Source organism: Mytilus galloprovincialis, chromosome 10, assembly GCF_965363235.1.
Source record: "Mytilus galloprovincialis chromosome 10, xbMytGall1.hap1.1, whole genome shotgun sequence".
Taxonomy (NCBI): Eukaryota; Metazoa; Mollusca; class Bivalvia; order Mytilida; family Mytilidae; genus Mytilus; species Mytilus galloprovincialis.
In genome coordinates, this window is record NC_134847.1 from 73,827,278 (window position 1) to 73,853,363 (window position 26,086).

At 31.2% G+C, this 26,086-nt stretch overlaps 1 protein-coding gene and 1 long non-coding RNA gene across 2 annotated transcripts; one reads left to right on the forward strand and one right to left on the reverse strand.

Annotated features, from left to right (window-relative positions):
* Positions 1-2,087: 2,087 nt before the first annotated feature.
* On the forward strand, positions 2,088-14,019 carry LOC143048354 (uncharacterized). The gene is made up of 12 exons (XM_076222001.1): positions 2,088-2,127; positions 3,293-3,480; positions 3,721-4,272; positions 5,046-5,063; positions 5,762-5,800; positions 6,773-6,852; positions 8,316-8,387; positions 9,072-9,198; positions 10,928-11,016; positions 11,599-11,670; positions 12,695-12,836; positions 13,460-14,019. The coding sequence occupies exons 1-12, from the start codon at positions 2,114-2,116 to the stop codon at positions 13,615-13,617; spliced, it is 1,551 nt and encodes a 516-aa protein (XP_076078116.1). The 5' UTR covers positions 2,088-2,113; the 3' UTR covers positions 13,618-14,019.
* Positions 14,020-19,309: 5,290 nt separating this feature from the next.
* LOC143049334 (uncharacterized) lies at positions 19,310-25,619 on the reverse strand. Its single transcript, XR_012970181.1, has 3 exons — positions 25,326-25,619; positions 23,463-23,546; positions 19,310-20,115 (listed from the first exon to the last, which is right to left on the reverse strand). It is a non-coding gene; the product is annotated as an uncharacterized LOC143049334 (long non-coding RNA).
* Between the last annotated feature and the right edge of the window lie 467 nt (positions 25,620-26,086).

Consider the following 26,086-nt stretch of genomic DNA (forward strand, 5'->3'; position numbering starts at 1 on the left):
AACTTGAGCGTTGAGTTTTCATTAGTGCAGTATAAATTTGTACTTGTGTTACAATATTTGTATAGCCTATTCTTTGATATATCATTTGTCAGTGCATTAATAAACAGGGTCGTTGAGATCTTACAAAAGAACACTTAGTTCAACCCTGCCAAGTGTGCTTGAGTCTATTCACTGTCTAGTTTATATCTTTTGGAATTCATTTGTTATATTGCAATAGGATATTAATGCATTTTATATTGTATTTTATTGTTTTTGTTTAAAGAATAAAATCACCAAAAAAATGAACTCCGAGGAAAATTCAAAGCGGAAAGATCCCAATTAAATGGCAAAATCAAAAACTCAAACAGATCAAACGAATGGACAACAACTGTCATATTCCTGACTTAGTACAGGCCCTTTGAAAATAGTGGATTTAACCTGGTTTTATAGCGTGTTTTTTTTAATCTATTTTGCTTATGAATTTATCTATATATTTGAATGTGAATTTGGTGTCGTTAATAGATCTAGGAATCTCGATAAACTTATTCACAGCTATGATTGTATTAGGAAAGATCTAGAAAGGAAGCTGATATCTTACAAAAACGTTTTACATAAATATCAAACCCTCATGTTAATTTAAAAGGCACGGTTTTGTGCCTGTCTCAAATATGGTTTCGTGTTAATTTTTAAGTACGAGGTTAATGATAGCTCTATGATTGTATCCATGCATTTTCTTCCCTATTTACCCTTATATTGACAACTTACACAGACACCTGTCAATTGTTATAAATTCTACGAATACCCCCCTCCTTTTCCCTTCCAAAAAAAAAAAAAAATGAACAGTAAAACCGATAACTCTCATCTGAATCTTCACACACATTTTGAATAATATCAACTGAACTGATTTTGCCTTTTGAATAAAGATAATCTTCTTATTCCTCTATATAATTTTGGAAAAAATTGATGTTTGATTTATACAATTTGATATATGTTTGTATATATAGTATCCCATACGTTTAAATAATAAATAACAGCCAAATTATATCGAGTACAACATACATATAAATGAACTCATCATAGATAATTGGATTGAAATTTTGTATTTACAACAGACGCGCGTTTCGTTTACAAAAGACTAATCAGTGCCGCCTGAATGAAAAAAAAGACATGTTGACTTGTTGTTTTGTCATTAATATTGATCTTTTGTGAATATATTGACGCAAACATACATCTGTTTTCACACATTTTTTTACGAATTCATTAATGTATATACTCACAATACTGTATATTCAAACACATATCAAATTGTATAAATCATACATCAGTTTCTTCCAAAATTGTATAGCGGAATAGGAAGATTATCATTATTCAAAAGGCAAAATCAGTACAGTTAATATCTATAAACAAACAAAGAGAATTGATTGAAAAAGTTTTTTCAAACATGTGCCTTAGTCCAGGACAGATATACTGGGAACATTATACTTACCTATACGAAATCATCTATACCTATCAGGTAAATTGGAATTGTAACAACTTAATGTATACAATTGACTAATGAGTCACATGATTGGTCAAATATTCTTTATTTCATTAAGTACTCAACCACTGGGTCGATGCCACTGCTGGTGGAGATTTATTTCCCCGAGGGTATCACAAGCCCAGTAGTCAGCACTTTTTGTGGTGACATGAATTATCATTGATATTGTTATATTTATAAATTAACTGTTTACAAAATTTTGAATTTTTTGAAATACTATAGCTTTTCTACCATGGCATAGATTACCTTAGCTGTATTTGGCAACACTTTTATGAATTTTGGATCACAATGCTCTTCAACTTCGTACTTTATTTGGCCCTTTTTTTTTTTTTTTTTTTTTTTTTTTTTTTACTTTTTTTTTTTTTACTTTTTTGGATTCGAGCGTCACTGATGAGTCTTTTGTAGACGAAACGCGCGTCTGGTGTATACATAAAATTTAGTCCTGGTATCTATGATGAGTTTATTTGTACTGTATGATTTTTTTTAAATATTATTATAATATAAATATTTCGACAAGAAACCCAAAGGAATTGACATACCGTTATCAGTGACCTTTGTTAGGTCAAGTACGTACACATTTGAAGGAAACACCAAACTATGAGGACACACATGTAAGTTCAATACAATTTTGATTCAATAATATTCCATATACCAAAGATTTTGTATTTTGTATCCAAATTACTAGTATGTAATAAAATGCATTAATAATAAATTTCAAAACTGTCAAAAATTTGGCAGACAAAAGCAACAGCAAATGGATAGGTACTTTATATCAATCTAAGTTAATAAAAAAAAAAGTATGACTACAAACTATGATTTTGTTATGACAATATCGATCATTAAATATATAAACAGCTGTCATAAAGGTTAAGCTCATAACTGAAAACTGCTGTCTACAAAACAGAAAACTGATGTGATCACAGATGCCCACAAAAGGATAACAGATCCTACTTTACATGTTCCACTGGTCGTGTTGCTTTTGATATATGAAATAGTTGTGGTCTGTCTACAGTAGGTTAAAATATAGAAATTCATAATGGATGTGTTTAGTAAACCGTGGATATCGTTTCCTTTTCTATTCGGTCATTACTAGATTTGTTGGTTTCTGCGTAGTGTTTTGAAACATTTTTTTTCATATTGTTTTACCTGCTGGTCCATATTATAAAATATGTTTAACGGTAATATGCAAAGAAAACAAATCTGACATTTGTAAAATCTACTCACTTGTTAACGTTTGAATGAATATAAGCCAAAATATATTGTTTCTAGAGGGGTTTCATGTAACAAAAACAAACGATTCTTATAAATCATGCTTTGTTATTGTCCATTAATATGGTAACCGGAGGTTTTTTTTTCCATTTTATACTGAATGTTAACAAATAGAGGGTTTAGAATCCGATGTAAGTTAGTTATACACTTCGGGATATTACTTAAATATTTGCAACTGAATTCTATTAACACCACATGTGTTTTTAAATCAAAGTTAAATCCTTGATACTATGCACAATTCTGGAATCTTGTATAGATGAGTATAGATAATTTTAACACGAATTTTACTTCAAGACAGAACGGGGAAAAATATTTCAAATATTGTATTGAGGAATTCAGAGTCAGTGACAAAATCAAGGTGGCGCTGCAAGAATTAAAAGCTTATTTCTCCCCTTTAATCAAATGTGAAATCGTTTGATACTTAAATCACCTAAGTATTTTCCTAACATCCAAAACCATAGATTCTTCAAACTAGCAGTTTTCTCAAATTTTTTATACCAATTTCAGAATAGTTCTGTCAGTTTTGCTGTCAGGTGTGCTGTCATTGTCAGTCGTCAAAGTTTCCACGGTGTCGACTCATAACATTACAAATACTCATAACAGTACATATCATATCCATAATACTACGTCTGCAACTACGAACAATTATCCGAATATTAAACTTTATAACAGAACAACTGTTCATCAGAGACATGGTAAGATTTTAATTCAATTTTTAATCCATTTTTATGATTACATTCAAAATCTTAGTGAGTGCATGAAGTTAAAATTGAAAGTCCACATAAAAGATCATATGTCATTATGCAAACTTTATCATTGTAATTTAACAAAGACGTTAACGCAAGCAAAGCTTAAAAGAATGTTTGTTTTAGATCAATCGCATGTTGTCAAGCGTATTTTTGAATATTCGACATAAAATTTAGATAATGTTTCAGGTTGTGTGAATGATCCTGCCGATATCGTTTTTCTTGTTGATCGGAGCGGGAGTGTAAAAATACAAAATTTTCGACGTGGGCTCAATTTCATAAAAGATTTTGCTAAACATTATACTATTGGACACAATAATGTCCAAATAGGAGTTGTTACGTTTTCTAATACCGTGAGGAAAGAAATCGGTCTTAACCAGTATAGTAAAAGACAAGCATTGAATACAGCAATTGATAGAATACAATATGTAGACGTTCACGGAACTCATACTTCAACTGCATTGCAGTATATTCTAGATCATAGTTTTAACAATAAGTCTGGAGAGAGACCGAATGTACCAAACTTTTTAATTGTAATTACGGATGGTCGTGCTTGGCCATTAGAATTCCGTCCTAATAAAGAAGCAGCACAACTGCATCAAACTAACATAGAAACATTCTCCATTGGTATTGGTAATATGAACCCGAGTGAATTGAGACTGATTGGCACGGATGACAAACATGTCTACACTGTAAAAGATCATCTAGATTTACATATACCGTTACGTCATATACGCTGTGGTAAGTATTGGTTATTATTAAACATCCATATCATATACAAATAACTGTTTGAAATGTATCAAGTCAGAGCCTTGTAGTGTCGACTTTCCGGTTTTTCTCGTTGTTGAATGCCGTACTGATACATATAATTGATTTCATCCATTTCAGTTTAGTGAAATTTTGAAAATACAAAACTTGATTGTAGAACGCCATGATCTTTTTATATAACATTTAGTATTTTAAACATTTATGCTACGAAATTTTTTGAGTATTATTACACCATTATGTAGCCAAGGGTTTTACTTCCAAGAAAAGTTCATTGAAAGATGCAACTCACATTGAGTTTGAAAGAGCTGTCAATGTTTATGCTACTGCTTTCCTTAATTGTTTTTGTTGTTCAGATATTTTTGTGATTTAACTTTTTTTCTAAATATACTTTATACTCTTGATATAGAAAATGGCTTATGCGCAACCCGTTTCACATGTTGAATCAACTCGCAATACCAAATCAATCGACGAACTTTGAACTCATAATAGTTGCTGATTGGTTCAAAACTAAAGTATTCTAGTATATCGTTTTATAAAATATAATTTCGCATCAACATTAAATTGGCAGATTGTTCTTAGAATCTCATTCCAATGTGTCAACCCTTCTGTCGTTTTTAATTGTAGTCCAAGTGTTTTAGAATAAACAATATGTCTGTCTAACGCTAACTAACTTTTTAAGCTCGCAATTGTTGTAGATAATATGTTCAATATTATTACCATTTTGTCTTTGTTGCTTATCAATTTAGAGCCATTCAAGACATTACGTGAGTACAAAGTATTTCATTTTATTATTTTTATATAATTTCAGTGTATATTTTTCAAACGTCTTCGAAAAAGCATGAAAATTGAACACCAAACCTTGAACAGTCACATATTTCAAATTCCGCACCTCGCAAACAGTGTTTCGGTTTCATAACCTCAAAAAAAGCAGTTGCTATTGATGGCTCATTATTTACCCAACACAGTCGTCAATGAATCTTTCTCCGTTTTGCTCTTATATTGTCGTTGGTCATTAAAGTGCTTATGTCAGCGATTTATAAAATAATAGAAAAGGTTAGCCAAATGTATTCAAGTGTATAACAACTTTCATCTCAAAATTGCTATTATTCACGACGATAACGACGTCGATGTTGACGTAAAAATGTAGGATCGCTTAATCTTGCTACTTCAACAAAATACTGCGAATTCAATCTTGGCGAAACGGTTACACTCTTAAGGCACAAAGCAGATATATGATGTCTTTGAAAGATAAGAAATGGTATGACACATTTTATTTGTCCATTTTACTCATATTTCTTTACTAAATATTATACGACAAACAAACAATAATAAACAGTTGACTAAGGCTTAAGTATTCTTAGATATGAAATGATTGATTGTTATAAGATCCTTGAAAATATAGCCAAATCATGAAAGATTCTTCTCTGAATTCTGCATTTAAGAAATGTACCTCTTTTTTTAGCCCCAACAGCCTCAACAACAACAAGAACGACCATATCAAGTAAGTATAAGTATTATTTTACATATCAGTATTATTAGACATTAATATACATACTAGGCAGATAAATATCATCAGTGATGTTACTGTAAAACTATCAAAACATAAAACACAACACGTTACAAATTTCATGCGTCCGATATATATTTTATAGATTTAATATAGATTTGAATACAAGATCATTTTTGTATCTAATTTTTTATTACCAATATTTACTTATTTTTTAGTACAGTTTTGTCTCATGTATCGAAAAACAAATTAAAAAGATCAAAATATATTTGCTGGATACTTTCCTTCGATGCCACTGCTGGTGGAGATTTATTTCCCCGAGGGTATCACAAACTTTATTAGGCCTTTTTAACTTTTTTGGATTCGAGCGTCACTGATGAGTCTTTTGTAGACGAAACGCGCGTCTGGCGTATATACAAAATTTAGTCCTGGTTTATATGATGAGTTTATTTACAACCACTGGGTCGATGCCACTACTGGTGGAGATTAATTTCCCCGAGGGTATCACAAGCCCAGTAGTCAGCACTTTTTGTGCTGACATGAATTATCATTGATATGGTTATATTTATAAATTAACTGTTTACAAATTATTTTTTTTAAATACTAAGGCTTTTCTACCTCAGGCATAGATTATTTTAGCTGTATTTGGCAAAAGTTTTAGGAATTTTGGTCCTCAATTATCTTTTTTTTTCGTACTTTATTAGGCCTTTTTAACTTTTTTTGGATTCGAGCGTCACTGATGAGTCTTTTGTAGACGAAACGCGCGTCTGGCGTAAATACAAAACTTAGTCCTGGTATCTATGATGAGTTTATTTGTACACATAATTGCCATTTTCTGTGAGAATAATCTTAGTAACATGCACATTATGTTGTTTATCTAATGCTTTAATGTGTTGCCATATTAAACTATAAACTGTCTTGATAATACAACTATAATGTCAATATTTTCGAAATTTCCTTTCAAAGGTTTAAAACAATGTATGGGTTGTAAACGAATAGCAGAACCTCATGACTGTAAAGAAATTATTACTTGTGCTGAACACGAGGTATATTGTATACGATTATGATACTGTTGGCAGTAGTTAAAAAGGGGCGGAAAAACTAAGATGTTCAAAAATTAAAATAAGACGAAGAATAAAAACAACTCCGTAACAACCGTCCCCTAAATACCTTATTGCTTTGCTTCTTGGTAAAATTTATTCTCACAAAGTTCTTGAAATTTGAAAAAGTTATTAATCTTAGCTGCATTATATGAACCAAACAGTTGTAAGTTACTAATTTCTCGATGCTGTTATTAATCTTTTTTCCAGGCATTTATCATACCATCGTTTTGAAATCTGTTTATTGTCAATTTAGATTGAAATGAAATAAACAGTACACAAAATGCACATATCGACGGTTAAATGATACTCAAGTCAAAAGTATATTAACAACTAAAAGCTTATACAATCTTTAAAGAGCGAACCAAGCAAAAAATGACAAATGTGAAAAATGTACCATGTCAGGAATATGACAGTTCTTGTCCATTCGTTTTTTATGTGTTTTGTTGTTTGATTTTGCCATGATAAGGGACTTTCCTATTTGATTTTCCTCTGAGTTCAGTATTCTTGTAGTTTTACTTTTTCAGTACTTTGTCTGAATCTTGTTTTTGAAATAATTTTATTTTTCTAACCCATTCTAAAATCAAAATTATTTAAAAGATAACAGGAAAGCCGAATATCATGTTCTGGTTAATGATTGTCATGTTTAAAAGCCAAAGCTCGCTCAATATATACGAAGAGATATGATGTGATATGATTTCCAATTAGACAACTGCTTTAACGGAATATGGATGTAAACAAATAAATTCGTATATTGTCTCCAGCAATAAGTAAAACCCATAAAGTCATTTATGAAATGTTTTATCATTTTAATATATTGGAGCATACCTATATGATTTATAAAATATATACGTTATCTTTCATTGTAAAAAGAAAATAGCAAAAATATCGATCTCCGAAAAAATCAAAACAGAAAGTCCTTCATCAAATGGCCAAATCAGAATCTCAAACGTCTCAAACAAATGGATGACAACTGTCATATTCCTGGCGTGGTACAGGTATTTCCTTATGTTGAAAATGGTAGATAAAACCTGGTTTTAAAACTAACTAAACTTATCACTTGTATGGTAGTTGCATTAAATTAGTTTACTGTATAAGATGTGCTTTTCGACAATAAACGTTTTTAAAGTCATGCCCGAGTCCAAATTTTTGGGAAACAACTGACACTTATATGAACCCTAATGAGGTGATGAACCAAGTTAATAATTCTACTTCTAGGTATACACTCAAATTAATATAGAATAGAACACTCAAATGAAGAGAAATAGATATTTTGGAAATAACGTGTGGGTGTGGAGAAAGTTCATACATGTTCGTGGTATATTTCGAAATGTCATTATTCATCAGATGTTGTTTCATAGACAGACAAGCTGAATTATTGACTTTGTATTGTTATTTTTTCAATTTAGCAATGTTCTGCAGATTTTTATATAACACCACAAGGACATGCTTTCTACGATCTTGGATGCCGATCAAATCGGGTGAGTTATATCCTTTTAACACTCCGTCGTAATAATTGAATTATCACAGAATTTAGATCTGAAATGAAATTACAATGTTAATTTCGTGCATTTTCCTGCTCAGTAGTTTTTATTTATCTATACAAAACAGTAAGGCTTTAATTTTTCTTCAACGAAATGTTTCATATTTTTGATATCGTACCCTTTTGCTGCTCACTACACATCAATGTGTTTTTTTATAATTGTTGAAGGCTAAACGGTTTCCTGTTATTGCTTACATCAACCTCATTAATATTTGTATTATTGACAATCATATTATATCCCCTTTTTTTATTCAAATTTAAAAAGATGCTGAAAAGTAAACAATTTTTTTTTAGGAGTACAGGTTATACAAAAAGACAATATCTGAAAAATAACTCAAATTTAAGTATGAATTTCAACGACCAAATTGGCACATGAAAATTTAGATATTTAACTCTTAAGCAAAACGATACAATTAAAGCGACTTTTTTTTATTAAGTTATCATGAAATGGATTCCAAGTTCCACGTATATAATATTAAAATGTTCAAAACCCTATATATATTGTCTGCTACAAGTCAAATTTTCTGCTTGACAGTTTATAATGATAATTCGTCATACCATTGATCTCTTTTTCTAGCACTACTATTAACCTTTCTTATATTACTTTTCTTTCAATTCACAGGTTTGCGATGCTATATCGAAATTCGGTAAGAGAGATATAACAAATAAACGCCAAGACGAAAATTTATATATTTGTCAGGAATGTTGTGACACCGAGCATTGTAATATGTATGATTGTGCAGATAAAGGTATTTTAATTTCTAGACCTAAATATAACAAACAGGTTTTCGAAAAAAGAAGTTTTTTCAAGAACACAAAATTGTTCTAACAAAGTATCAAATTTTGAACATCACATTTTAATCCTAAAATCTATATTTAATTTTAGGATAAAGTAAAAATTCTTCATCAAATAAGACGTGCACAGATTTTAAACAGACATTTTCAATTACTCTCCAAACATTTGTTGACTACTACAATGTCTACAATTGTTGCAGCTCGCTTCGATTAAGATCAAATAATCATTATAAACTTGAACTTGAATTAACGAAAACTTCACAACTAATAATACTATTTATATCCTTAATTAACACATTCACTGAATTGATATTGGGACTGTCCATCAACTTATCATAGATACCAGAATAAAGGTATTAGAGTAATATATTTGAAGGGTAGTATTGATCGAGTCTTGTTTTCACAGTTTTTATGAAATTGATATTTTACTGAAAGTTAGGATCGAAGCTCAACCCACTTCCTGGTTCATTCAGTCTGATAGATTAAGATTATATTTTAATTCATTTTTGTAATATGCGTTTCAACTACATGTACAAGAACGCAGTTATCATGTACATTGGGGATTATGCGATCATTTTTCAAACAGCTTTAATTAGTCTTCTTTACTTTGTTTAATTCTTTAATTTTCGCAATGAATACTAGTGTGATTGTTATTTAAAAGACGATTCTTTAAAAAAAAACAAACAAATATAAATGTAAAGGGGATTAAATTATATGCATTTTTACTTTTATATAGAACAATAGCAAGGCATCATGTTTTCTATATTTTGATAAGAGTTCTTTTATTAATTCACCTTTTCGGTGAAAACAGCAGGTGTCTAGACTTATTGAAAACGTCTACTTTAAACAAAGGGATTCATTGCATTATATGTCACGTGTAAATTTAAAGAAATTTCTTTGTTTGCCAATTTAAATTTGATCAAAATAAAAACCAAATATTTGTAATATGCAGTTTTAATGTAAATTCATAAAAAAAGGAATATTGTTTCCTGTCAACAGAAGAAAACATGCTATATAATACAAATATAAAGCTGAGCTTCTTACAATGGAGGAAGTGTCTGCATTGGCAGTTAGTTGTAATATAAACCTCAATCAACAGTGTCTGTATCAGGAATTCATTGCCTTTTAGACGTTATGCATGGTTAAACGGACACAGAATATTTGCATGCTATAGAATCAGTTGAAGTTCTGATTTCCTGTACGTTCAATACATTGAAATAATACAAAACTGTTCCAAAAGGGAATTAGAAAAAACTGAAATATTCCAATTCTAATACATATCAAATACTAAAGTGTACAGCTGTCACTTTGTTAAAGTTAATTTGTAAACAACAAAAATAAATTGGTCAATAATACATCATAAGTTGAACATTTGTTGTCGGAGAAGGAACGAGCACGACAGTTCTTAATGGAATAATATAAATGGGAAATGTAAACCTAATGCTGGCTCTTTGACTTTCTAATGCAATAACTCAAAATTGTAATGGTAAAAATATATCACGTATCACAAAAATACTGGAAATTACAACAAACAATATATACCATCAACACCCGGTTTCCTCCTACAAAAAAACAACAAAACGTGTGTAAAAACTAACACTAACACCAAGGAACGTATTTTTGATTATTAGTACTGCAGCTCAAGGAAAGAAATCATTTCTAGTTTTATTCTGTTTCTTGTAGCTAAGCTTAACAGGACACTGTGTTACAACTGCGTCGACGTAGCACATCCAGGCGACTGTGATGTCATAAGTGTATGTGATATCGATAAGGTAAAGACAAATTCCGATGTAGGCTCCGAATCATTACAACGGCTTTCAAAACATCCATGACACGACAAAGGTTAATTTTCAGTATCAATTGTAAAGATATGCATATCAAATGAAACTTGATTTATTTTGTTAAATATTTTGAAATTTGAAAACAACAGTTAAAGGATAAATAATTATTAAATAGACATAAGAGCATGTGGTTTGAGTTCCAATGATACAACTCGTCCTAATTAGTAAAGGCACGGCGTTCAAAACGGTCTTGAATAACGTCGAACAAGAATTATTTTGTTAAATATTTTGAAACTTATAATCAATATTTTTAATAACTTATTAGTCAACAATTTATAGCTAAAGGATAAATATTTATTAAATAGACATAAGAACATTTGGTATGAGTTCCAATGAGACAACTTGTTTTCCAAGTCAAAATTTGTAAAAGAACGGCGTTCATCACGGAGCCTTGACTCAAGTCGAACAGCAAGCTAAAAGGGTTCCAAATATGACTAGTGTAAAACCATCCGAACTAGAAAACCGACGTATTAAGCGAAATCAATGTTTTAACAATAAATGTTTTACTTATAGAAATGTTTTGCACGACACTTCATAACTGATATGTTTGAAGAAAGATGGAGGCTTGGGTGCGAAGAAAAACAGGTGAAAAAAATAAACAGGACCAATATTACTGCACCAGATGCGCGTTTCGACTATAAATATCTCTTCATTGATTCTCGAGGTCAAACTATTTGAAAGTCCAAATCTAGATTAATGTTTAACTTTAAACACACCACAAAGGATCTAAAGTATAATAGCCAAATCCAGACAAGACTGTCTGTCGTGAATCTATCACAATTGAATGACATGCTTGACAATTTAATGTGCTTTAGTTAAATGTTTTAAGTTTTATTCAAATTTTGATTAACAGATGAGTACTCAATTGTTGTCTTTGTTAGTTAGTATGTCAGGCTATGCTTTGGGTACATGTCAAAAGTTTACAGAACTGTATAATTAGAAAAATATATTTGCGACATTTATTTATTTCGTCTTTCAGTTTTGACGGAATGATTTTTAATTATGTTTATAAAATTATATTACAATGTTTGGTAAATGGGCGTCTTAAAGATTTCATTTCTTTTTTAATTTTATTAATAAAAAGTTTTAAAGGAACAAAGACAAAGGGCAGAACAAAGTGTTAATCATAACTTAGTGTTGCATAAATTTGTGTGTACAAGAATCATGTTTTGTAAGTTTTGGTATACTTGAAAGAGAACATCTTTTGGTGGATAGAAAATTTCAAAGAGTAAAATTTGTTTACTTGTAGCAATTGATGCATGTATGTTAGAAAATTGAAACCAAATTCATTAAAATATATTACATCTTTTGTCATCCTAAAATTTATGTTCGATGTACTTTTCGATCGTTTTTTATGCGAATGAAAATGATTGGATATGATGTATCAATTTCAGATATACATTATCTTTGATCCTTGAGGCCAAAATGTTTGAAAGTCCGAAAACTAACCAGCACAACAACAAAACTAATTGAACAGTTGTGTGGCTTTTGTTTTTTAGTACGGGGGCAACAAAAAATGTACTCTAGAGCTCAAAACGAACGTAAATAACTCAAACATTACATCGACTTGTGTAAAGGAAAGTTAATCATTGAATATTATTTTTTTCAGAAATGTACTGATATCGCTAAATATTCCATGTATGCAGGTCACCCAAAAACCAAGAAACAAGTGATAGGTGGCTCTGATGGGTTTGACTTGTGTTACTATTGTTGTGACAATAACTTCTGTAATAAAAAAGACTGTGAAAAAGGTAGGCAGGCAGTTTTAAGGACGAACAGGATTTCTCAAAGTTTGATTCATTTTTTAATAGATCAACACATTTTTTAAAATTTTTATAAAAAACAAGAAGTTGTGATATGATTGCAAATGAAACAACTCTCCGCAAGAGACCAACATGACACAGAAATTAACAACTATAGGTCACCGTACGGCCTTCAACAATGAACAAAGCCCATACCGCATAGTCATGTTTGTTGTAGGATTTTAAATCAATTATCAAAGGGTTTGGTGTTTGTTCACTTGTTCATTATTATTATTTGAAGCATACACCTTATTAAGGTAATGAGGTTGTAGCTTGGCCCCAAAACTTTTTACTTCCTAATTTAAATTATTGACATGATTCAAACTAACTCTACATCTCGCAGTTTTTAACATGCATTACAAAATCTTCTTACAACAGTAATTGCTATATCCCTGTTTCCAATTTTTAATGTTTTGTAAACGCGACTTTTTTTCTTCTTCAGAAAACCCCTCTAATCTGGTATATACCTATTTTTAAAAACGGATTCTCTTTTTACCTGTGTTATTTTTTCTATTTTGTTCTGTATTTCAGAGCATGAGAAGGCAAATATAAAACATTATTTAACATTTTAGGGCTTTCATCATCTACACAGCCATTGCTTTCTTCCCTGACAACTTCTGCATATAACAAACACATAGAACATTCTACATCAGTAAGTTATGCTAAAGCTGATGACAGTACAACGACGGCTATAAGTATAAAGAATGGCATAACATCCAGCATTACATAGCAAGACGATTTCTTTAAATTTAGTAACTTAAAGTGGAAACAAAAGGTTTACAAAGTATCAAAATTCGACTAAAATCAACGATTGCAGAAGGATTTAATTTGCCACTAGTAATCATTATTTTAAGACGACTGTTACTTTGCTATTTCCTCAATCTGTATGTCATTATTGAAATATTTTGTATTGTTCTGCTGTAGTAGAATATTTTATGAGATATAATGTTCGCAACTTCTATTCAATGTAGCACTCTTTACATGCAGTCTTCTGTACTGTTTTTTTTTTATTTTTTTGTAAATTACAGTAATTTTCGAACACACTTATTTGATGAATACCTTATAATAATTGCTGTTTATAACATAGTGGGTAGACGATACTGTCAAATTCGAATAAAAAGGTCTAATTTCAGTGGACAATACACAACATTCATCGAAATGGCTTCAAAGTTGTTGATAAACTGTATATTCTAGAGATAGCGTGAACCAAATGTGAATACTAACAAAATTCCAAAGATCTTTTAGAGTACATACATTCTAAGACATTTTCATATTGCAATACTATTAAAACATTTGACTTGTCTGCACTTTAAACTAGTATTCCCTATTCCAAACTAAAAGACGAATTGAAATAGTTGGGATTGGTTTTCTTTTCATAAAAAAGAATGGCCAACGTAGATACAAGTATATTGTCGTAGGAAGGGATAAATCCTTCTTTGTAAAAACTCACTCTTATTCAAACAAACAATTCTCTGAAACTGACATTATCAAGATGCTTGATTTCTTGATTGACAACATAGTTGATACCTATGAAGTACATGTTATCAACAAACTATGGCATTCCCATGAAAATAAATTGTGCCCATCTGCTTGCAGACTTGTTTGCTTATTCTTAAGTGAGTTATTTAATAAAGGAACTTCTTAGAAAGAAAGAAGTTAGCGATATCCTTTAATTTCTTTACCGCTTTATAGATTATGAAAAATTGGGAACTATGTTGAATATATCTATTCCATTAAACAACAAGAGATATAGACAGATATTTGATTTGATTTTAAACATATTTTATTCATTAAGATATGAAAAGGATTGAGCAACAGGCACATCCTATAAAAGCTCTATCCGTATTACATAGCCGACCGTTCAAGGGATGTATAGGCAGTCAAGGTCGTTAAAAACTTCCATTTGTTGTCATATTACATGTACATGGTGTAATTCAATTATAACAACTGTTTTTTTAAATAATGCAATATAGTGGAACATGCATACTACTCATTAGCACACACGAGCAAATATATGTTTACAGTGTTACTTACTAAATGCAAAGTATAAAAAAAACAGACACAAACAGTAAAGTCTGACTAATATCTTAACTCACATCTCGAAATTAACAATGAGTGTCGGTTGATAACAAATGTTTACGACAGAAGAAATGATTTCAGCTTCCAAATTATAAACTTTCCATTTCTATGTAGCACCATTCAAGCAGCGCCTGCATACGGTTTGATCTCCAAATTGATACGATATTCCCCGGCTTGTATTTTCTATTATGATTTTTTGATAGAGGGTTGTTGCTCAAAAGAAAGCTGTTAAGCCAAGAGTTTGAAATGGTACAGATAATTTTATACCTTCATACAAATTACGGACGCCATCAACAGTTGGTTGACCGTTATGGAATATCCGTGTTCTCAAATGATTTCAGATATGTTCAAAAGACTACAATACCATTCCCTTTTCATGAATGCAATCTACCAGATAAGACTATTTACCGGGTTTTAAATAACAGTAACAACACGAAGGTAGCCATATGTAGATCAGGATCTGCTTAGCCTTCTGGAGCAACCGAGATCACTCAATGCTTTTGGTAGGGTTCGTGTTTCTAAGTATTTATTTTCTATGTTGTGTCTAGAGTACTACTGTTTGTCTGTTTGACATGTTCTTTTTACGCCACATCGTTGTCACTTTATGTTAGATCTATGAAGTTGAATGTCCCTAAGGTATCTTTAACCCGTTTAAGGCACTTGTCGTCCCTTGTCTGTTATTCGTAATTTTTCCCAAAATGTCTTCTCTGAAACTGAGGGGCACATGTAACTCAGCTTGGCCATAATTATTATTGATGTATCTAGTATAATTAATTGTGTCTGATTATGCCATTTACCAACAAATATAGGTGATATGGCTTAAACTTAAAGAAAGGGGTATATTGCAGGTTTTGTCTATATTTTTTTTAAACAACTATAAATAGAGAAATATGACAAGGACAAAACTATTCAGATTGTTACTTTCTACAAAATGTGAATGCAGAAATGTTCGTGGGGGATTTGATTTCGTTTATTTCGTGGATAAATATTATCCACGAAATCAAAACCCCAACGAAGATTTAACTATTGATTTACATTATTTTGACAAATTGACCAAATCTTATTAACATTATATTAACGATGAACAGAGATGCAATGAAATAAATAGGTTAATTGATTAGACAACGATGTTCAAAGGTTTTCTTAAGTCAGATGATTATCATAATCTTTTGTTTGTACAGTACTTAATAATGATCAAGAAATTTCAATTAATAGTCATTTGACAGTCTATTGGTCTGTAATGCCCTCAAGTTGCAATACATTGATTACACAACCATTGTCCCTGGAGAAAACATCAAAGGTGTGTAAAGACCAAACTGCGTATGCATGTTACAACACTTGGTTAGTGCTCACAGTTACAATGAAATGCAAATATTGATTTTTCCCGACAGCGAAAGTTAAGATCAGTTTTATTGAGTATTGTGAATTATAAAGTGACATTTATTTTCTTAACTTAAAAACCACGAAAATAAATTCGCACGAACTTACTTTTGGATACAAAACCACGAAATAATTTTAACCCCACAAAAGTTTATGTTTGTACAGTATTATCTCTTTACTTCTGAACTGTCCGAAGACTTCATACAGGATTTATTGCATCTAAATAACAATTTTTATCAGTTAAGGCAGTTTTGTCTTTTATCTTGAAAACTTTAAAAGATAAATGGAAACTTTAAAAACCATATAGGATATGCAAGACAAGATCTTCATTGTTGTTATAGATTTTACAGACAAGGTTTCCTGATATATTGATATTATCAATAAGGTTGTGTCTCAAACATAAAATGATTTTTTTATTGTTAGTTCATTACATGAGTCATTGAGTACGAACATAAATGCGTTCGGTACAATATCAATCGTTGCTTTTCACATTATTTAGATGTCAGCTATCTTTGAACCAGGTTTAAACCTCAATTTTTATACACAATGAAATATATGTACGAAGCCAGGAACATTTCAATTGTTTTCCATTTGTTTGATGTCTTTTTAAAAGTCTTTGATTTTGCCATTTGATTAGTTTTCGTTTGGAATTTTGTTCTTTTACTTTAACCAATAAATATAGTATACTGTTTACTTGTAAAGAAAAAATCTTTTACGAAGGATTTATTTTTTTTTCATTTAATTAGTTTTGAGTTATAAATTTTACGTATTTTTTTGAAAGTTAATTTTCCTTGTCATTTGTCTTGGTTCACTCTAATTGTGTTATACAATACAATATATTGTAAAGTTAAACTAATTTAACGCCATTTTTAACAGACTTAGAATATTTAAGATGACATATAACGAATTAACTGATATACCTTGTGTAGAATAAACTATATATTCTATGCAGTATATTATCTTTAAATAAATTCAGCATTATTTGTAAAAACTAATCAAAACTATGAAATAAAACAGGTACTGAAGATTAAATTGTGAATTTCAACTTAGAAAGTCTGACAATGCAGTGCTAAAAAAACCGCGACGGACAACAAATAAATCTACAAAACACTGCATCAGCACGAGGCCCATCACAATTCAGGGGCTATCTCGGGTGCTCTGGAAGGATTAGCAAACCCTGCTTTACATGTTACAAATTGTAAAATCCAAATAATACCAAACTCCGAGGAAATTCAAAATGAAAATTCCCTCAAAAAATGACAACATCAATAACCCAAATTAAAGCAGACGAATGGATAACAATTGTCATATACCTGATTTGGTAAAGGCATTTTCTTATGTAGAAAGTGGTGTATTGAACCTGGTTTTATAGCTAGCTAAACCTCACACTTGTATGACAGTTATGCTTCAAATTCGTTTTTAAATACGAAATACAAATGATGTGGTAGGTAGGGTCAAACTTCCCACTTCCAGAAATATGTTTGCATTCCAATTGGGCATAATAACTTGATAGCATCCAAAATATTCATATTATTATTATTTGGACTGCATATAATCATAACTGAGTTACTCATTTTCAATTCTGATTCGCTCAAAAGACTTAAACAAATCGTGGGTCTCGACACATGCCCTTTGACTGTGAAAATATGATATGAAGGTGTTCATGAATTTACTAAAGAATCTGTACACAACTGTTACAAGTTCCCTTTAAAACCAATACAAATTCACAGCTATCATCCCGGATATTGTTAGTCACAGACTTTTTAAACCAGTTTGCATGGGAAAAAATTAAGAAGGGAAAATATCATTTTGTTAAACAACGAATTTGAGATACAGGACACAACATATGCAGTTAAGTCTACCTCATATCTTACATCTAGGATTTGACAGTGAGGATTTTTTGCAAACAAAACTTTACGATCAAAGAGATGATTTCAGCTTTCCGATTGTGAACCATCCATTTCTAGGTAGTACAGTCAAGCAGTGCTTGCATACGGTGTATCTATCTCCCAATTGAAAAGATACTTCCGGGCTTGTTTTCTTTTTATCATGATGTCATTGATACATGGTTGTTGCTCACTGGGAATCTATCAAACCAGGAGTTTCAAATAGTGAAGTTAAAATCATCTCTTTATTGATTTTACAGACGCCATCCCGAGTTGGTTGACAATCATAGAAATTCCGTTTTACAGATGATAGAGGATTTGTTCTTAATTTTAAAACTACAGTTCCGTCTCCTTTTCACTAACTACCGATTAAGACTTATTACCGGATTAGCATTAACACAAAAAAACACGGCGGATGCCACATATTGAGACGAGTCTTCTAACCCTGCCGGAGCACCTGATGTCGTCTTAGTTTTGGCGGGGTTCGTGTTTTATCTTGTGTTTTGTGGTCTGTTGTTTTCATGTTGGTCTTCTCCGTTTTATAGCCATGGCGTTGTCAGTTTTTTTTCGACTAATGAGTGTAAATGTCAAACTAGTATCTTTTCTATTTTTTTCATTTGAGTCCGATTTTATTCAGATACTTATAAACAAAAGATCACAGAAGGTAGTTTTTTTAATTTCAAATTCAGAAAATGAACAGACAACACCATGGATAAAACAGAAAAACCAATAAACAAACAATAGAACACATAACGTAACAAAGCAAACTAATGACTGAGCAAAACGAACCCTACAAGAACGGGGGTTAATCTAAGGTTCTCGGAAAGGTAGGCAGGTCCTTGTTGCACCCGTAGTGTTGATCATTGAAGATTCTAACTACTGACATTTTGTTTCATCATATTTACTTTTGCAGCATTATCTTCGTTAATTTGGCTTTGTAATACTAGTATAAAGTCCAATTTGGAATTGGCTCGTTATTTTATTTTTTGTACCCTCATAATTATATTATACTAAATTGGTACTTTATCAGGAGAGTGTGTATATATATGCAAAAAGGTATAACAACAAACACCAATCTTCAAGGAAAATTTTATACGAAAAAACCTTGTCAAATGGCATAATTCAAAACTCAAAAACATCAAATGAATGGAAAACAACTGGACTATTATCTTGGTAAGTCATTATGTTTAACTACACAGTACCAGATTATATTTACTGTCAACCACAAAAAATCTTTTTGTTATTGGTGTCGTATGAGTTTTAATTAGATATTTTGTCTGAGGTTGATTAAGAACGGCATGATGATAGCTGTAAAACGCATGTAGTGTCTTCTATAAGTTATTTAAAACTGAAAGTGAGTTTTAAAGTTTTTTTGTTTAACCTTTTCAACATTTAAAGTCGTAGTCATCTTAATGTGTTTTATTTGGAGCAAACAACACACGTAACTGGATACTTGTCGTGATAAGGTGGGCATTTCAGAATCCCACATTTTGCTATAACTGGTCCTACAAGCCTACCAATATTTGTGTTTACTGATCCTGCCACTAGAAATTCAGGATTTATATCAATACATATATAATTGGATCCAGATGCATGTGCTTGGTACTCCGTGGCGAGGTAACCATGATAATCTGTACGCCACCCTGGGTAACAAGTTGAGGTCCCCGGAATCATTATAGATGATGTCGTAGATTTTCTATTGCAAACTGCACAAGGCATATCTTCGCCATTAGCATGAGGTGCAAAAAAATCATTATCATACTCAACCCCGTATAAATGTCCGAAATCTGAACTACTTGTTTTCCCGAAAACTGGATTTGTGGTAGCGCAAAGTATATCTTGTGATGAGCCTTGTTCAGTGTATAAGCCACCAACTGCATAGCCTATATATAAAAACAATTTAAACATTTATTTTTCTCGTTTGTAAATTATAATCCGATTGATTCATTGTATTTTGAAAATGTATCTTGAAAAAGTCAGGTCTTATAAATTACATTTGTTATATCCATGTCTTTTATTTTTTATCTGATAAGAAATATATTTGATTGTCTATATAAGTAATTTGGCTACTGTGGATTCATTTTTATTCGTGGTATACCAATTTTCGTGGGTTTTGTGGGTCACAGCGAACCACGAATTTAAGAATTCAACGAAGAATAATCCCAAGAAATGTGTATGGAGTTGGATGTTTATTTCCGGTTATGTTATGCGGTTCTAGTATAGTGTTGACTAGCGATAAACATTGTAACATAACACGTGATTTTTATTGAAAGAAGATACAAGTATTTTGATTAAATCTATAATAAATATATCGAATATCAGTGATAATTTACTTTTTAAAATTGATTAAAACTGTTCATGGAAAATAACTGCAAGTTGTTAATTACCGTGTCATAGTTTGGTTTACCTGTGATTAAAAATCAATAGGATTAAGTACGGGGATATTGCCCGTAGGTAATATTGTTTATGACAGGAACATTTATTTTCACACCTTATACTTATATCACTGTTTATTATATCGTGATTAGGGAAATTAGTTTTCAATCATAAAGTTTTGAATGCCTTATAGAATTCAGACAAGAATTTATAAATTGTAAAACAAACAAATAATTAGTTGTCTCTGCCCATTATTGTAATCGAAGTTATCAATGAACACTTTAACCTAGAATGACCAATTAAGCGAGGATTTTGACAATTCAAAACTTTTTCAATGAATTCCTTCTTTTTAGTTTTGTTTTATTATTGATCGAACCAAGGATGTTATATGATCTCCTAAATCAAAAAGAAATCCACGAATTACGTATCTAATTTTTGTTGTTGTAATCAGCGATCCACGAATTTACGTATACCACGAAACGTCTTTTTTTCTCTATCCACGAAAATTGATACCCACGAAAATAAATGAATCCACAGTATGTTCAGTGTCCTAAAATCTCATTGATTTCTATATCATTTTTGATAGGAATCCTGCAATAATTTGACAAGATTAGAGCTGCTGTTTTGATGGATATCTTTAGAAACATAAAATTATATATACAAAAGACTATGACTGAGTTTGTGAAGATGAACTGGCTATTTGATAATATAATTACAAGACATGTTGGTTAAATATCAAAGAGACATAAACGTAACACAAAACGACATCTCGATAAAAAAAACATACTCTCCAACAATTGACAGCTTGCAGATATCTTGACAATATACCAATCTTCAAGGTTGGAGAAAACAAATTCAAAATTGTGCACAAAAACATAAATTAAAGAGACACTAAAATCCCCAAAAGAAAGACTTAGACTAAGACGGACGCCATTAAAATCTTCATAGATCTGTCAGTCGTACCGGATTCTCTCCATGACAAAAACATTTAATTTTAAAAAGACAACCATTAAACAAATTGAAATGTTGTTGTTTTACATCAAAGCTTGAATATTATTTTGGGTGGATGGGAATTAACTGCTTAGTTGTAGAAATTGAATGGATTTTTTTGGCAAATCCACCATGAAATAGGTCATGCAAAAAGAGGCGGAAGATACCAAATGGTAATAAAATTTCAAACAATTTGACGAAAAGATAATAAGGCCTTGCCATCAAAAATACACGAAAAGTCAAAAAACACTGATAAGTATTGAATTGAATTCTGAAAGTTGTGTGAACAGTTCCAAATTTACCGCATTCAAGTCAGAGAGTTCACTGAATGAAAGACTAGATATGATTTAGTAATACTTACGAGACTTTTCAGAATCTATTAACAGATCAATATGACCGTTTAATACGAACACTAATTTACAAGTGAGGATGAAACATACCATGGTTTTTTTTTCGGAAAATGTCTGTACCAAGTCAGACATATGAAAGTCGTTATCCATTTGTCTGTAGAGGTTAGCGTTTGACTTCGTCATATTAAATGAAATTCTCATTTTTGGACTTCCCCTTGAATTTGGTATTTTTGCAAACACTTTTTTTCGTATTTGGACTAGTTTTTACCGATGAAAACAATTAGAAAAATGTCATAAATTTTGTCTATATCACAAACATTACAAAAGAGCTTCGCGTACTATAGTATATGTAATACAATTTTTATGTTATCTGATCAAATGACTCATGTCAACCTTTGACCACTTGGTATGAGTCGTATACGAACTGATTCATGGTGATTTAGGACCTTGTTTTACTGCGGAAAGTAAGATAAAAGATCAATTTTACTTTATTTGAACCTTATTTTAAAAGTGCGTTGGCAATTAAACGAATCCTCAAAACTGAGGAAACCACAGTCTCTTTACCCAGGACACAACCAAATATTTAGGGATATTTAAACAGTTGTCAGCAAAAAAGATTTAATATTTAAAACATTAAAAAAAAAAGCCAAGACGTAAAATAACGCTTAATTCAAAAATGTTCGTTATGAAGACAATGCAATAAACAAAGCAAATCTACTACTAGTATGTAAAAAGAAACCAATACATTAAAAAAAAACATATGACATAACAATAGTCTGTGGACATGATGGTTGCGTAAAACATTAAACAAAAAATCAAAATAGTAAAATATATACCATCAACGTCCATCTTGTAGAAAAATGTTATGTTAAACAGAAATATTTGTCTAAATCAATCGATGATACTCAGTTTAATGGAACCGCCAGACGCCCGTTTGGTTTGTAAACATAAAACGCATTACTTACAATAAAAAAGCAGTCTGAAAGCAAAATCAAAGCGAGCTTAGAATTCTTTACATACCAAAATGTTTTGAACACTATTTACACAAAATGTAAAATAAAAATGCTATGTACTTAGTAATACTTTTAGATAACTGAGACAACTATCCACAAAAGACCAAAATGATACAGACATTAACAACTATAGGTCACCGTACGGCCTTCAACAATAAGCAAAGCCCATACCGCATAGTCAGCTATAATAGGCCCCGATAAGACAATGTAAAACAATTCAAACGAGAAAACTAACGTTATGCCTTTCAGAATTTCCCAAAATAATTTACTCTTTCGCTCTGATATACTAGCAATCGATAAAAAAAGATTTTCAAAATGTGAAAAACTCTCATTGTTCTAATTTCCTTTTTGTATATAACACCAATAACAAACTTTGATAATGAATATTTTTAATGTACTTCTGAAAGAGTAGATGTTTTTAGCTTCATAAATATTCTTTTATGAATTAGAGTGAACATATAGTTTTCGTTTAGTTTTTTTACTTGGATCTTATAAACTTACCCGAGTATACTTCTTCTGTGTCGTTGGTCGCCGGACAGGTAGTACGACCCCAAATAGTGTAAGTTGAGCCTGATTTAGAAGAACCTGTAGTGACAAATGAAGATGTGTACCGTATTAAAAAAATGGAAAACAACAGTTTAATGATTTATTGCGTCCGAAGCGCTTTTCTTGATTTACCTTCATCAGGAACGCTCAAAGCCAAACATTTGAATTCCGAAGATGTATAAGTACCGGAAATCGTTCAAGAGCTATATGTCAAAAGGACCTAAAATAAACAGCCAAACTCATCTAACGCCAACTTTGCCTGAAGGAGTTGAAACCTTAGTTTCATAATAATTTCAAAATTTATAAACGGACAATTTTGGTAAAGTTTGTTAAATCATGTTAGTACCGAAGCACTGACTGCTGAGCTGATGATACCCTCGGGGACTGATAGTCCACCAGCAGAGGTATCGACCCAGTGATGTAAAAAATGAAAAACAACAGTTTGATAATTTATTGCGTCCGAAGCGCTTTTCTGGATTTACCTTCCTCAGGAACGCTCAAAGCCAAACATTTGAAATCAGAAGATGTATAAGTGCCGAAAATCGTTGAAGAGCTATATGTCAAAAATGCCTAAAATAAATAGCCAAATTCATCAAAAGCCAACTTTGCCTGAGGGAGTTGAAACCTGCGCCTATATCACAATTTTTAGTCGATCACGGATTTGGTGGGGTTGGGATGTGTTTTATGTGAGTCTGTTACTGTTATTTGGTTATTGCTTGCTTTTTTTCACCATAAAAGAGGGACGGAAGATACCAAAGGGACAGTCAAACTCATAAATCTAAAACAAACTGACAACGCCATGACTAAAAATGAAAAAGACAAACAGAAAAACAATAGCACACACGACACAACATAGAAAACTAAAGAATAAACAACACGAACCCCACCAAAAACTAGGGGTGATCTCAGGTGCTCCGGAAGGGTAAGCAGATCCTGCTCCACATGTGGCACCCGTCGTGTTGCTTATGTGATTACAAATCCGGTAAATAGTCAAATTCGGTAGGTCACATTCATGAAAGGGAAAGGAATTGTAGTTAGAATAGTCAGATTTGTTTTCGACTTATAACATTTGACTATCACTTTGGCGCCCTCTACCTCTCTTTTAAAAATTAACAGAAATTATCAGTCACATTCGAATGGCATTAAAAGCTTTGCAAGCCTTCGCAGGATGATTCTTATTATGAAAATCAAGAGACAAAGCAGGTGGAGAAAGAAAAGATATGGCAATTAAAACATAGTTTAGAGAATTATGTATACACATAAAATTTGGCACACTCGTCATAAGTTTCACAACAAGCTCATTGTTGATATTTCACGATATTACTATTGTAGACTCGATAGTTTATACTTATCTGTTCCCTGTGTGTGAATCGAAAATTTGTTCGGCATGTATGTTGTTCTTATTTCACTTATTTCAATTTATGTTCGTCATCTAAAAGATTTTTAAGGTCAGTTTTGGGAAATTTGTTTCAGATGTTCTGACTCCTTGGTTTTTCTTTCCATCAAACAGGGTAAAATATTTTTCTTTTTATATAAGACCCCAATAGCTCATCAAAAGTCTTTAATTAAAATTTAAACAGATTTTTTATTTCTTTTCTTTCAATAAGAGACCCAAATACTACCAATGAAAATATAAGGTAAAAGTCCGTATCACCCTATTCTCACCTTTTTTTCAATAAATCTATTAACTCGAAAGGGAGCTCCTTATCCTATTAATATTCATAACATTATTTTTTTCCTAAACTAAAGAACTTCTGTCTTATAGTATCAATTTCAAATTCTAGATTCTTTCTTAAATTAAAAAAACATGATACTCACTTTGTAGAGTTGAAATTGAAATCTCCATTGCCTTCATATTTAATGTGTGTTGTTGGTTTTCCTGTGTTAATTTACTGTTATCATTCTGCAGCTGCACAACCAAATTTTCAAGTTTGGTCAGGCGATTAAGTATAACATCCGGGTCATTAAGTAAGAGTCTTTTGGAATCATCCGTCAAAGGACTAACAATCAATACATTTAAACAAATGTTTAAAAGAATTAAAACAAACATGTCTGTCTGTACAAATGACCTTTTTGAACACTTTGAAATACACCTCTGAATTCAAATCTGAAATGATAAGAGATAACAGTAATCAAATATGTATGCGTCTGGTATGACTTTAACTATTGTTTAAGTGGTTATACTTAGTTTATAAATCATTTCGGAAGACTTTAAGACAGATTGCATTTGCTTGTAGGTTGTTATATCAACTTCTGACAGGGATTTTTTTTAGACAACGGGAAAGTAAAAACAATTAAGTTCTGCATATGTTTCTCTAAACCTACACAAGTACTTCCTAGTGCATTAATCAACTGCTGCTATTGTGTGGGTCATACTTAAGCTGTTTGATAACAGACTAATATTTGTTTGGTCATTTGGCTCTGAACTTTTGATCTTGAACTGTACAACAATGCGAGCAATAGTTTATTTTTGCTATTATGTGTAATTTTTCTTAAATCTTTTTTTTATGTGATAATTTTTATTCCTACTCGACTTGCATGAAAATTCAACTTATTGCTAATTTTTAAGGTCATTTGCA

Excerpts from the sequence above, each read along its gene's own strand:
- LOC143048354 (XM_076222001.1), top strand. Across the intron at positions 6,853-8,315 it reads TTACTTGTGCTGAACACGAG|CAATGTTCTGCAGATTTTTA; the intron begins GTATATTGTATA and ends TTTTCAATTTAG. Across the intron at positions 8,388-9,071 it reads TTGGATGCCGATCAAATCGG|GTTTGCGATGCTATATCGAA; the intron begins GTGAGTTATATC and ends TTCAATTCACAG.